General features: G+C 45.5%; 1 protein-coding gene across 5 annotated transcripts in view; it reads right to left on the reverse strand.

Annotated features, from left to right (window-relative positions):
* LOC144696002 (arf-GAP with SH3 domain, ANK repeat and PH domain-containing protein 2-like) overlaps nucleotides 1–12,666 on the reverse strand; it is a 158,936-nt gene that overhangs the window by 98,556 nt on the left and 47,714 nt on the right. For all 5 annotated transcript variants that reach the window (XR_013580053.1, XR_013580054.1, XM_078567164.1 and 2 more), the window contains 6 exons: nucleotides 9,604–9,690; nucleotides 6,871–6,974; nucleotides 5,856–5,925; nucleotides 2,900–2,987; nucleotides 2,384–2,432; nucleotides 1,172–1,338 (listed from right to left, as the gene is read on the reverse strand). Coding sequence is in view for 3 of the 5 variants with exons in the window: in XM_078567164.1 (XP_078423290.1) it covers nucleotides 1,172–1,338; nucleotides 2,384–2,432; nucleotides 2,900–2,987; nucleotides 5,856–5,925; nucleotides 6,871–6,974; nucleotides 9,604–9,690 (565 nt within the window). In the remaining 2 variants the exon portion in view is untranslated. The remainder of the gene's footprint in view (nucleotides 1–1,171; nucleotides 1,339–2,383; nucleotides 2,433–2,899; nucleotides 2,988–5,855; nucleotides 5,926–6,870; nucleotides 6,975–9,603; nucleotides 9,691–12,666) is intronic.

Genomic DNA, 12,666 nt, shown 5'->3' on the forward strand with positions numbered 1-12,666 from the left:
AAGATTGGTCGAAGAGGTAGATAATTAAAGGAGCATCTTAAAAAGGAAGAGCGCAAGGTAGAGAGGGAATGGTAGAGCTTAGGACCTAGGCAGCTGAAGGCACAGTCACCAATGCTGGAGCAATTACAATCAGAGTGTGCAAGATGCCAGAACTGGGGGAGCACAGGGATCTCAGGGGGCTGAAGGAGGTTACAGAAATAGGAGAGGGGCGAGACCATGAAGGATTTGAAAACTGAGGTGTTGCCAGATGGGAACCGCTATAGATCAACAAGCACAGAGGGTAATGGGTGAACATGACTTGGTATAAGATAGGATATGGGCAGCAGAGTTTTGGATGAGCTCAAACCAGCTGTATGTATCTTTTATTTAGAAGGACACTCTCAGTCTTTTCTACTAGTCCACATCCTTCTACACTCCCAGCAGTACAATTTGCATATTTCACTCAGATTTCCACGATGGCCTTATCAGTTTAGGAAGAGAGAGATACGGGGTTTATGTTTCTGATCCTCGGTCAAAGTACACATGCTCATGCACTCCTGAATGTATTTCTGTAAGTTTGGCTCAGATAGTACTTTTGCCTCAAGGACAACAGAGTCATGCCCTCCACCAGGACCTTGAGCTCAATTCAAACTAGCATTCCACAGCAGTACTGATGGTGTCCTGCATTGATAGAGGTGAGGCGCTACACTGAGCCAAACACATATTAAAAGATCCCTCAATGCCCCGGACCGAGACATCCTGAAACTGCCAGTGTGTGCCAGCCAGAGCACTCAGCACTTTCAAATGCAAGGAGCCCACATAAACTCTTCCATGAAAATTGTGCCTAGTCAGCACTTGGGTCCTGCAGGTTTCTGGTTTTAACTCCTCCGTGACTGTTCAAATTTTGGTGATCAGCAATTAGAACCAAAATTGGGTGCTAAGTCCAGACTTTCAAAAACAAGTTAAGTAGCACTGCACTCACATAGGGCCTGTTTTCACACTTTCGTCAAAATAACCCCCTCAGCCTCCAACACACACCCAGCCAACCACAATCACCAACAAAACCCCAAAAATAAGATCATATACTTGGGGTTGGTGGCCACTTGTATTAATGCAGGTGACTTACCCCAACCCTTCATGCTAAAATGGGGGAGATCAAGAGACAAACAGTCCCCCGGTAAGGAACACTTACCTGTTGCTCCACAGTCGCAGCACGCCTCATTTCCTGGCATGCCTTTGACTTCAGCAATGATCGATTTGGTCAGTTCCTGTACCGTGTCATTGTTGCCATTGCTAATGTCTCCCTTAAAGGCATTATTGAGTGCCTCTTCTTTGCTGTTCTGTAACACAGAAACCCATCTGAAAGCACAAGGACATATGCGCTGACCATGAATACTTGGGACTGGCTTAGACTCTATCAATACCACAACAAGCTATGCCTGTGGGCACAGTTTTACTGAATATAGTTTAGTGCCAGTCTAGACCAAGTGCCAGCAAGCTATTAAATAGGTCAGTATAGCCAAATACAACTGTGACCTCAATTAAGATGCATGCATACAGGCAAGAAACAAGAAATGCTTTTGTATGTGACGTATTATGCAATTGGTGTCAGATGTGGCTCAGGTGGGTAGCACTCTTACCTGACTGAGTCAGAAGGTTGTGGGTCATTGGCATGGCCAGCATTTATTGCCTATCCTTAATAGCCCTTGAGAAGGTGGTGGTGAACCATTGCAGTCCTTGTGGTGTTGATGCACCCACAGTACTGCTGGGGAATCAGTTTGGATTTTGACCTAGTGACAATGAAGAAACAACGATATATTTCCAAGTCAGGATGGTGTGTGACTTGGAGGGGAACTTGGATGGATGTTCCTATGTGTCTGTTGCCTTATTCTTCTAAGTGGTACAGGTCACGTACTTGGAAGGTGTTGTCAAAGGAACCTCAGCAAGTTGTTGCAGTGCATCTTGTAGATGGTACACAGAGCAGCCACTGTAAGCCGGTGGGGGAGGGAGTGAGTGTTTAATGTGGTGGATCAAGCAGGCTGACTTGTCCTGGATGGGGTTAGATCAAGTTAGATAAAGCGGGAAGAGGTTTGTGTTGAGCATAAACACCAGCTTGACATTGATGGGCTGGATGGCCTGTTTCTGTGCTGCAAGTACTATGTAGCTTCACAAAAAATGTCCCAGCTTGTTGATAGATAAAGCCCTAGAATGTGGTCATCATATCTGCTCGATTCAAATACAAGCATTGCTTGGTGTTGGGGTTGTGCCAAGTCTGCTCAGTGGCAACGAGTGGAAATGTACCAAGTTAGCAATGGCAGCCCTTGTCCTCTACTCTCATGTGGCAATAGACCAGACAATAGGGGTCCAGTGGAAAATGCCAAACAGAAGCCATCCTTATACTCACGCTTGGCATTCTTGCTCATCCTCAGCTTGGAAGTGGTATGTTCGATTATCTACACAAAAAAAAAATGAAATGTCAAGGGTTAAAGAACAGTGGCATAGCTTCAGTTCAAATTCTACAAATCCGAGCATCATGTCAACACATGCAAGAGCGTACCGCATTGTCAGAGGTGCTGTCTTTCGGATGAGATATTCAACCGAGGTGCCATCCACCCTCTCAGGTGCATGCAAAAAATTCTATAACACTATTTGAAGATGAACGGGGGAGCTTTCCGTGGTGTCTTTGGCCAAAATTTATTCCCCAGCCAACCAATTGGTGATTTATCTCCTTCTGTTTGTGGGAGCTTCCTCTGCACTAATTGACTGCTGCATTTCTCCTCTTATGTCAACAGTAAAAACACTTCAAAAGTGCTTCATTGCCTGCAGAGCTCTTTGGGACATCCCCAGGTCATAAAAGGTGCTACATAAATGCAAGTATTTTCTTTGCTGCACGGCATGTAACACAGTAAATCATACTTACGTGTTATAAGATCAAAGCATTTTTTTTCTTCAAGATTTGGTTTCACCTGACAGGTCAACAGCTTGAGTATGGCGGGAGGCCTGTTGATCTGAAGAGGAATTTGCACAATAAAATGAGAAATGCAGAACAGGAACAAAACAGCAATAATTTAAAGCCAATAAGGAAACGTTTATTTAAAATCTCTTCCCTAGTTAAAGAAGCCAATATTTCTCCCCAGGCATATTGTTATGAGGCTTATGTCCCTTTATTTTTGAAAATATGATTTTTCAACTTTCAAATGACTGGAAATTTTGCAACTTTTGTAGTGACAGAGCGAACTGCTTAATAATGCAAGGCCACATCCCAAGGTGGAGGTGAGAAACAAAAAATCATCCTCAGGGGAACGTGAAGAGAGAGACATTTCCTATAATCCAGACACCCATCGAAACTTGTAACTGTCTAAGAAAAATACATTAAAAATGCAAAGTACAGGATATTGAAACAATGGCTGCCATAGACAGACACACCAAAAACCTCTTGGAAATACACAATGGGTGAAGTATTTCAAGGCAAGGCTGCCAGCCACTAGAGAGAAATTTAAAATGACACGGGCAGTGTCAAAAAAGTCTTCAACAGAGGAAACAGGCTGCAGGCTGCTCTTTCTCCCTCTTTCCCCTTTGGACTAAGCGTGTCACCATGGTTGAGAGGTCATCTCTGCCAGAAACCTGCCAGCGAACCGAGATCTTGTAATCATTGCAACATCTTCGACATCTGACCGTATCCAAGAAACCAGCTAGTATAATTTTTTTTTGTTCATGGGATGTGGCTAGGCCAGCGTTTATTGCCCATCCCTAGTTGCCCTTGTTCGGAGCGCATTTAAGAGCCAACCACCTTGCCGTGGGTCTGGAGTCACATGTAGACCAGACCAGGTAAGGACGGCAGATTTCCTTCCCCTAAAAGACATCAGTGAACCAGATGGGTTTTTACGACGATCAGCAATGGTTTTGTGGTCATCATCGGACTCTCAATTCCAGATTTTTATTTAATTCAAATTTCACCATCTGCCGTGGTGGGATTCGAACCCCAGAGCATTACCCTGGGTCTCTGGAATACCAGTCTAGTGACAATGCCACTGTGCCACTGCCTCCCGCAGAGTTTAAAATCTACACCTCAAAGACAATCAAAGGACATTTAACCATATATTCTTTTACCTAATTTCTATTGGACTCCAATTCCCTTTATTTCTGACACCTGTATGTGTGTGTGTGTGTGTGTGTGTCTGCATGCGTGTTTAGCAGTGGCGGGGGATGGGGGTCCGGAGGACTGCATGAGGGCCATATGCTTGGCGTTGCGTTTTTATTAATTTTCTCCGATTTAGTGGTTAATAAATTTGCCTTTTTTTTCACTCAAGAAAACCTTGTTTGATTGACTCCTTATTGCTCCAGCTTAATTAGTTAAATACATTCGGATTTGAAAAATGCATCTCCTCGTAAAATGAAACTTAAACCTTTGTTGTAACCAACGGAGGAGGTTGAATAGAGGGGAGCCAGTTCACCCCTTCTCACCTGGTCATAACAACGTTCATTCAAAAATTAAAATCTTGAATATTTCATTCCCAATGCCTTTAGAGGACGGAGCAATTTAATTCAAACAACTTCACTAAAAAAAAATTATCTATCTGGTCATTGTCACCTTGCTGTTTTATGGGAACTTGCCGGGTGCAAATTGGCTGCCATGTTTCTAGCACTGGACTATTCAAAAGTACTTCATTGATGTGAAGACTTTGAGACGTTCTGAGGTTATGAAAGGTGCTAAGGAAATGCAAAGTCTTTTTTTGTGCAGTTATATCAGTATCGTGCGTAGGCATATCCCAATGTGCGCACTTGGATTCCATCCCAGACAATTACGATGCCCTGTCCCCACCCAGACAGCTCAATAAATTAACAAAATGGGAAAATGCTTTAGGGTAGTGGAACGTTGTCTAAGTATTTTTATTATTCATCCATGGGATGTGGGCTTCGCTGGCTGGGCCAGCATTTATTGCCCATCCCTAGTTGCCCTCGAGAAGGTGGTGGTTAGCTGCCTTCTTGAACCGCTGCAATCCATGTGGTTTAGGTACACCCACAGTGCTGTTAGGGAGGGAGTTCCAGGATTTTGACCCAGCGACAGCGAAGGAACGGTGATGTATTTCCAAGTCAGGATGGTGAATGACTCGTTGGGTAACTTCCAGGTGGTGGTGTCCTCATTTACCTGCTGCCGTTGTCTTTCTAGATGGTAATGGTCGTGGGTTTGGAAGGTGCTGTCGAAGGAGCCTTGGTGAATTCCTGCAGTGTATCTTGTAGATGGTACACACTGCTGCTACTGTGCGACGGTGGTGGAGGAAGTGAATGTTTGTGGATGTGGTGCCAATCAAGCGGGCTGCTTGGATTGGCAATCAAGTGGCCTAAGCTTTGACAATAAACATCGACATACTATTCGGCCATCAATTGTATCACAGCCATGCCCTCCCAGGTCTCCATTAAACACACCGACATATCCGGTGTGGGTTCCTCGATATCAATAATGCATTGAGGCCCTGGCTGACTTGTTTCCCCTTTGATGTAGGGGTGCTGCGGAAGCATGTAGCAACCCCAACACTCCCACTCAGTATATAGACCAGGATCAAACCTGGAACATTCCTGATGTGGGTGGTTCCGCTAAATACTGAAAAATGCCTTGCAGTAAAAGGGGGAGGAGCACAAGTCATTGCTTCTGAAATTTTCTATAACAGCCAAACAAAGTAAAACAGCTTGAACTATTATTCATTTTAATTTATACAGGAACCCTTTAGTGTCAAGTTCTGAGGGAGGATTTTCATTAAACATCTAATGCCCATGTCAAAAGCAAAATCTGAAAGAAAAGCATAGGAAATAAAGGCTTTACCTACTGCACTCTAATATTCTAAGGTTTACTAATGAAGCTGTGAAAGTTGACTTACAGTACTGTGTGATATTGTGAGGTAGCCGTATTTAACTCCACACTTTCTCTTCTGCCACACTCTTCGGATCCTGAAAAAGTTGAGAGAGAGAGAGCAGAATTTGTATCAGAAACAACAGATTTACAACTGAGCTTATCTGATGGGCCGTACTTTTCAAATATCATGGGACAAGGAACAGGCATCGCGGATGTGCATTTCCACAGTTTTCATTTTACCAAGTCAGGTCGAAACGATTACCATTACAATATTGGTTTTAGGACACTGGAGGAGCAACTTATATGAACTAAATTGCCAAGATTCATCCAGGAATACAGTTCACAAATAGTGAAGGGTTTCATATATCAAGGTACAGCTTTTTAGAAATTGAGAAATCATGTGGAGCTTTTTCCTTTCAAAAGGGACAGGAAGGGTTGTGGAATACGTTAAGGAATCATAACATTCAAAGACCATTCAAGTGGACTCAAGAGACAACTAGGTGTCTTTCTGGTGAAGCTTTTAAGGAGCAATGCTGCAAAGATCATAGAATCATGCAGCGCAGAAGCAGGCCATTCAGCCCATCAGGCCTGTTCAGTTCTTTCAACAGCTGTCTAATTAGTCCCATTCCCTTGGTCATTCCCCATAGCCCTGCAAAATTTCTCTTTTCAAGAAAATATACAATTCCCCTTTTGAAAGTTACTATTGCATCTGCTTCCACCACCCTTTCAGGCAGTGCATTCCTGATCACCGTAACTTGCCGTGTTAAAAAAAAAATCTCATCTCATCCTGGCTCTTTCGCCAAATTTCCTGAAATCTATACCTTTTGGTTACTGACCCTCTCGTTAATGGAAATGGTTTCTCCTTATTTGCTCTGTCAAAAGACATCATGAGATCGAGTATCTCCACCAAATCTCTCTTTAACCTTTTCTGCTCCAAGGAGAACAATCCCAGCTTCATGGTTAAATTATGTTGAAAAAAAGGGAATGGGGGTTTTTAGGCTGAGGGCCTGGTGCTCTCTGAGACTCTTCCCATTTCTTACCCATCGCTCTTTTTGTTTAGGAAGCCAGATTTTTCTGTACCATACAGACGGTTTCCTGGGAGTGGGTGTATGCTGTAGCCAGAATTTTTCCTGTTCAAACATTCCTGGGAAAAAAAAAAATGCAGAAACAAACATTTGAAATCGAACACGGAAAATAGAACTAAGCAGCAAACCCGCTTCACCCGAAGCAGCCCAGCAACAGAATCAGAGAGGGAACTACTATTAAACACAACTCGTTTAACCTTAAGAATTAGCATGAACTGGGACATCCACAAATATCAAATAGATCCATAAAACAAAACGATGTCCATCTTTAAATCATTGCAATAGCATGGGAGAGGACATATGGACAAGCTATATGGACAGGGAGCTCGCAACCTGCCTCGATTCCTTGTGCTTTTAATCAAAAGATAAATATGAATGTCACAGGCCATTCAGTCCATCCTATTTCTTCTGCCCAGAAGGAATTACAGTTGCCGCTTCTCCCCGCTACAATTGCCCCCAGGTCCACTGTTGCAACCAACCATTTGTGTTTCTTAGCCACTGCCTGCTCATCTACATATCATTCTTCAGCAGCCTCATCCACAGATATGGGTTTAGTTTCCAGGTATACACAGATGACACCCAGCTCTCTCTTCTCCATCACCCCTTTCAACACCTCCACCACCTTTCTGACAACAGACTGTTTGACGAGGTTCAAGTCTTGCATGAGCCACAATCTCCTCCACTACTCATTGGGAAAATAAAGCCACCGCCTTTGGCTTCGGCCACAAACTCCAAGCCCTCAATAACCACTTCAGTCCCATCCCGGCCACCACCTCGGGCTGAACCCAAGCAGCTCAAAACCATCCAGGACACAGCAGCCCGCCCGATTAACACCTCATCCACCACACTATGCATTCACTCCCTCCACCTCTGGCGTGCCATTGCTGCAGTGCGTTACCATCTACAAGATGCACTGCAGCAACATGCCAAGACTTCTTCAACAGCACCTTCCGAGTTTGCAACCAGTGTCTTATTATGCTTTCCATTTCAGAGGCTGGATTTTCCCCTGCCGGCTTCTGAACCCCACCATAGGGTCCAGAAGTCCACACTGCGTAAGAAACACAGGTCAGTCAGTCAGTCACCTGTGATTTGCCCCAAATTGGCCAATTAATGGTCAGAGGACAGGCTTACCATCTAATTAAGGACAGCAGGCCCCAAAGCTAGAGGGCCAATAGGAGGGCTTCCAGCTTGAAAACAGCAGCTGGATGCCATTCAAGGTAATTGAAGAAAAGGACGCCCCAAAACGTAGGTGCCCTCTCTCCAACATTTTCAATGATAAAATATTGTTTCAGCAGTGAAGGCGCCACTGTGAGTGAGAGGAGCCCTTCCACAGGGCAGCCCATGGCTGCTGCTGAGCCCAGGCAGACAAGGAGGGCCTCTAATCTTGCCTGAAGCACTGGCCCCCTAGTCTGCCACTGGGAGGCCACCTCCAGACAGATAAACATTCTCCCAATGCCTGTGGGTACCTAGTGGCCGACTGGAGAAATCCCAAAGGCCTCACTAGGCCTTTAAATAGTTCAACCTGCCACACCCAACACACATTCCCATTTCCTCTGGGAAAATGGTGTGGAGGCAGGATGGAGCCGGGGAATCAGCACATCAGCCAGCGGCGCTATTTTTAGCATCTGATGGCTTCTGATCCCAGCTCTGGCAGGAGCTAAAAATTCAGCTCTGTATTGCTTACCTCCCCGCTGCCTCAGTTCATCTGCCACTCAAAAACTCATCAATGCTGTGGTCATCTTCAATGCTTTCCTGGCCTGCTGTTCCGTCCGCCACCTCAACACATTGAGAGCAATGCTGTGAGTATCTCATCTCACGCCAACTCCTGCTTGCCCATCACCGAACCTCCTTCCCTCCCACCCTGTGCTCGCCAGCATACATAGGCTACCAGCATTTCAACACCCTAAAAACTTAGGTGAAAGTTTAACTTCTTTCACAGCCTCACACTCCCTCTCTCTGAAAGCCTCATCCAGGCTTTACAAATGCCACACCCCCTCTATTCTGGATTCTCAAACACCACCAAAGGCAGATGTGCCTTCAGCTGTCAGGGTCCCACACTCTAGGATCCCCTCCCTAAACCTCTCCACCTCCCCTTTGACAAAAGCAAAATGCTCAGCAGGACTGGCAACAGGACTGTAGAGAGATAAACAGAGTCGGTGGGCCGAATCTTCCGTGAAGTGGCACTCACCATCGGATTGCCACGGCACTCGCTCCTGTTTTCTTACCTTAGACTGGAGCTCCACATTTCTTGCCTGAGCTTCCAACCCAGGCCTGCTGAAAGTAGCTACTGCTGGAGTCCTTCAGCGTAGTGTAGGAGCGTTGGGGGAAATAATGCCTTTTTGCAGCACTAGGTGCTGTAAAACGGTAAGTTTAAATCTCAGCCACTTTGACAGGAGAAAAGGTAAGTGCCAAGGCAAGCGGGTGCTCAGGGCAGGGTGGGGGTTCTTGGGGTAGAATGAGAAAGGCAATGATGGAAGATTTGCCATTGTTGGACTCGTCACTGTAGTCCTGCCCTCAAACTCCCAGCCCAGCCACCTCTCCTTTCACCCTTCTTTTAACTGTTTTTGAAACCCCCTCTAACCCTCTGTGTCGTTCTCTTCCTCCCCCCTGCTTGGCACATACTGTTTGATCCTCCCTTAAGGCACCTTCCTGCTTGCAAAGAGAACACGTGGCACTGTTGTTACCTACCTCCTTGTGATCCACTTGGAGCACTGATCTCAGGGAGTCCCTGATCTGGGTCAGCTGTTTCATCTCCTCATCCTGTGCTTGCTTCAGCTTCAGACCAACAAGAAGAAAACTCTCATTAAAGCAGGAAGAAATCTAACCAGCTGACAGGGGTCACAGCCAGCACTCAACAGGTTAAAACACAGGCAGGTCAGAATGCTTTGTTAAAAATAAGCTCCATGTTCTTCACTCTTCTCTTGAAGGTTTGTAGCTCTCTGATATCATCAGTACAATGAGCATAAACACAGCGCGTCAGTAATTGGCCAGGTTGGAAAGAAGGGGCTCACAGCCAAACTCAATGCTTCACCTCAAGAGGAGTGAACCTGGGGTGAACAGCACCAGCAGAACTTCTGAATAAAAGCCCGAGGGTCAAGGCCCAGATTAAGCCAGTTGGAGCAGCAGCTAACCCCAACAGGGAGCCAGACAGAATTTGAAAAGGCTGACGACAGTGACGTCAGCGCTAAGCAGAGAGCTGATTGGTGGGTAACGGTTAAGTTGTTTTTCTCCACTTTAAAAGCTACATTGAGGAAAGGTAAGAGTTCTAGCTTTTTTTTTTAAGAAAGAAACTTAAATAATTTTTACTTGGCTTAAATTTAGGGTAAGAGTATTTTAACTAAAGGTATGGCAGGGGAGCTCAGTCCCATGTTTTGCACAGCCTGCAGAATGTGGGAAGTCTTAGACGCACCTGGCAATCTGGATACCCACATCTGCAGGAAGTGCCATCAGTTTGACCAGCTTGAGCATCAGGTTTCGGAGCTTGAGTGTCGGCCGGAGACACAGCAGTGCATCCGCGAGGCTGAGGGTTACGGGGATAGCACGTTTTTAGATGTGGTCACCCCGCAGCTTAAGGAAGTGCCGTCAGAGAAGAATGGGTGACCACCAGTCAGAAGAAGGGAGGCAGGCAGGAAAGCCCCAGAGTGCATCTCACTCAAGAACAGTTTCTCTGTGTTGGGAAACGGTGAAAAGTGACGGTTCCTCTGAGTGTAGCCAGAGCCCAGCGGCACAGGAGGGGAGGAGAAAGTGAGGAAAGAGAAATAGTGGTAGGAGACTCAATAGTGAGGGGTACAGACAGGTGCTTCTGCGGCCGATGATGTGACTCCTGGAAGGTGTGTTGCCTCCCTGGGGCCAGGGTCAAGGGTGTCACTGAACGGCTGCAGGGCGTTCTGAAGGGGGAGCGCGAACAGTCAGAGATCGTGGTTCACATTGGTACCAACGACATAGGTGGAAATAGGGATGAGGCCCTGCAACAAGAATTTAGGGAGCTAGGTACCAGATTGAAAACAGGACCTCAAAGGCTGTAATCTCTGGATTACTCCCAGTGCCGCGTGCTAGTGAGTATAGGAATAGGCAGATAGAGCAGATGAATGTGTGGCTGAAAAATTGGTGCAAGAGGGAGGGCTTTAGATTTCTGGATCACTGGGTCCATTTCTGGGGAAGGTGGGACCTGTACAAGTCTGACAGGTTGCACCTGAACTGGAACGGGACCAAGATCCTTGCGGGGGGTGGGGTTTGCTAGTGCTGTTGGTGAGGGTTTAAACTAAATTTGGCAGGGGGTGGTGGGATATGGAGTGGGGGTATAGCAAGAGGTGATTTTCAGATAACTATAGAAGAAACACCCAGTCGGGAAGGCAGAACAGATATAGTCAAGTTAAAGCACAAGGGAGTATGGCATTTATTTTAATACAAGGAGTCTTGCGAGTAAGGCAGCTGAGTTGAGGGTGTTGATTAACACATGGGAATTATGATATCATTGCTATCACAGAGACATGGTTGAAGGAGGGGCAGAACTGGCAGCTCATTATTTCAGGGTATAGAATTTTCAGGCGAGATGGGGGAGGGGGGCGGGGTGTAAAAGAGGTGGTGTCGCAATATTAATTAAGGAGTCAATTACTGCAATAAGGAGGGATGATATCTTAGAAGGTTCCTCAAATTAAGCCATATGGGTAGAACTTAAAAACAAAAAGGGGGTAATCACATTGTTGGGAATGTACTATAGACCCCCAAACAGTCAGGGAGAGATGAAGGACAGATATGTAGACAAATCTCAGAGATGTGTAAAATTAATAGGGTCATAATTGTAGGGGGTTTCAACTTCCCCAATATTAACTGGGATAGATAGAGTGGGAAAGGCTTAGAGAGGGCGGAATTCTAAAAATGTATCCAGGAGAGCTTTTTAAGCCAGCACATAGAAAGTCCTACAAGAGATTAGGTGCTGGACCTAGTTTTAGGGAACGAAGCCGGGCAAGTGGTAGAAGTGTCAGTGGGGGAACATTTTGGTGATAGTGACCATAACTCAGTAAGATTTAAGGTAGTTATGGAAAAGGACAAAGATGGACCGGAAATAAAGGTTCTGAATTGGGGGAAGGTCAATTTTAATATGATAAGACAGGATCTGGCCAAAGTGGACTCGGAGCAGCTACTTATAGAAAAATCTACATTAGAGCAGTGAGAGTCATTCAAAAAGGAAAGAGAAAGAGTGCAGGGACAACATGTTCCCATAAAGGTAAAGGATGGGACCAACAAGTCCAGAGAACCCTGGATGTTGAGGAATGTACAGGATTGGATAAGGAAAGAAAAAAGGGAATCTTATGGTAGATACCAAGGGCTCAAAACAGTGGAAGCCCTAGAGGAGTATAGAAAGTGCAGGGGGTTACTTAAAAAAGAGATTAGGAGAGCAAAGAGATGGCATGAAAAAACACTGGCAGGTAAAATAAAGGAAAATCCAAAGGCATTTTATAAGTATATTAGGGGCAAGAGGATAACCAGGGAAAGAGTCGGGCCCATTAGGGACCAAAGCGGCAATCTGTGTGAGGAGTCAGAAGATGTAGGTGAGGTTTTAAATGAGTACTTTGTATCTGTATTCACTATAGAGAAGGACAACGTAGATATAGAAATCAGGGAGGAGGGCTGAGATATACTTGAACAAATTAGCATTGGGAGGAGGTATTATCGGTTTTAGCGGGCTTAAAAGTGGATAAACCCCCAGGCCCAAATGAGATGTATCCCGGCTGCTGTGGGAGACAAGGG

Source organism: Cetorhinus maximus, chromosome 21 (genome assembly GCF_964194155.1).
Source record: "Cetorhinus maximus chromosome 21, sCetMax3.hap1.1, whole genome shotgun sequence".
Classification (NCBI taxonomy): domain Eukaryota; kingdom Metazoa; phylum Chordata; class Chondrichthyes; order Lamniformes; family Cetorhinidae; genus Cetorhinus; species Cetorhinus maximus.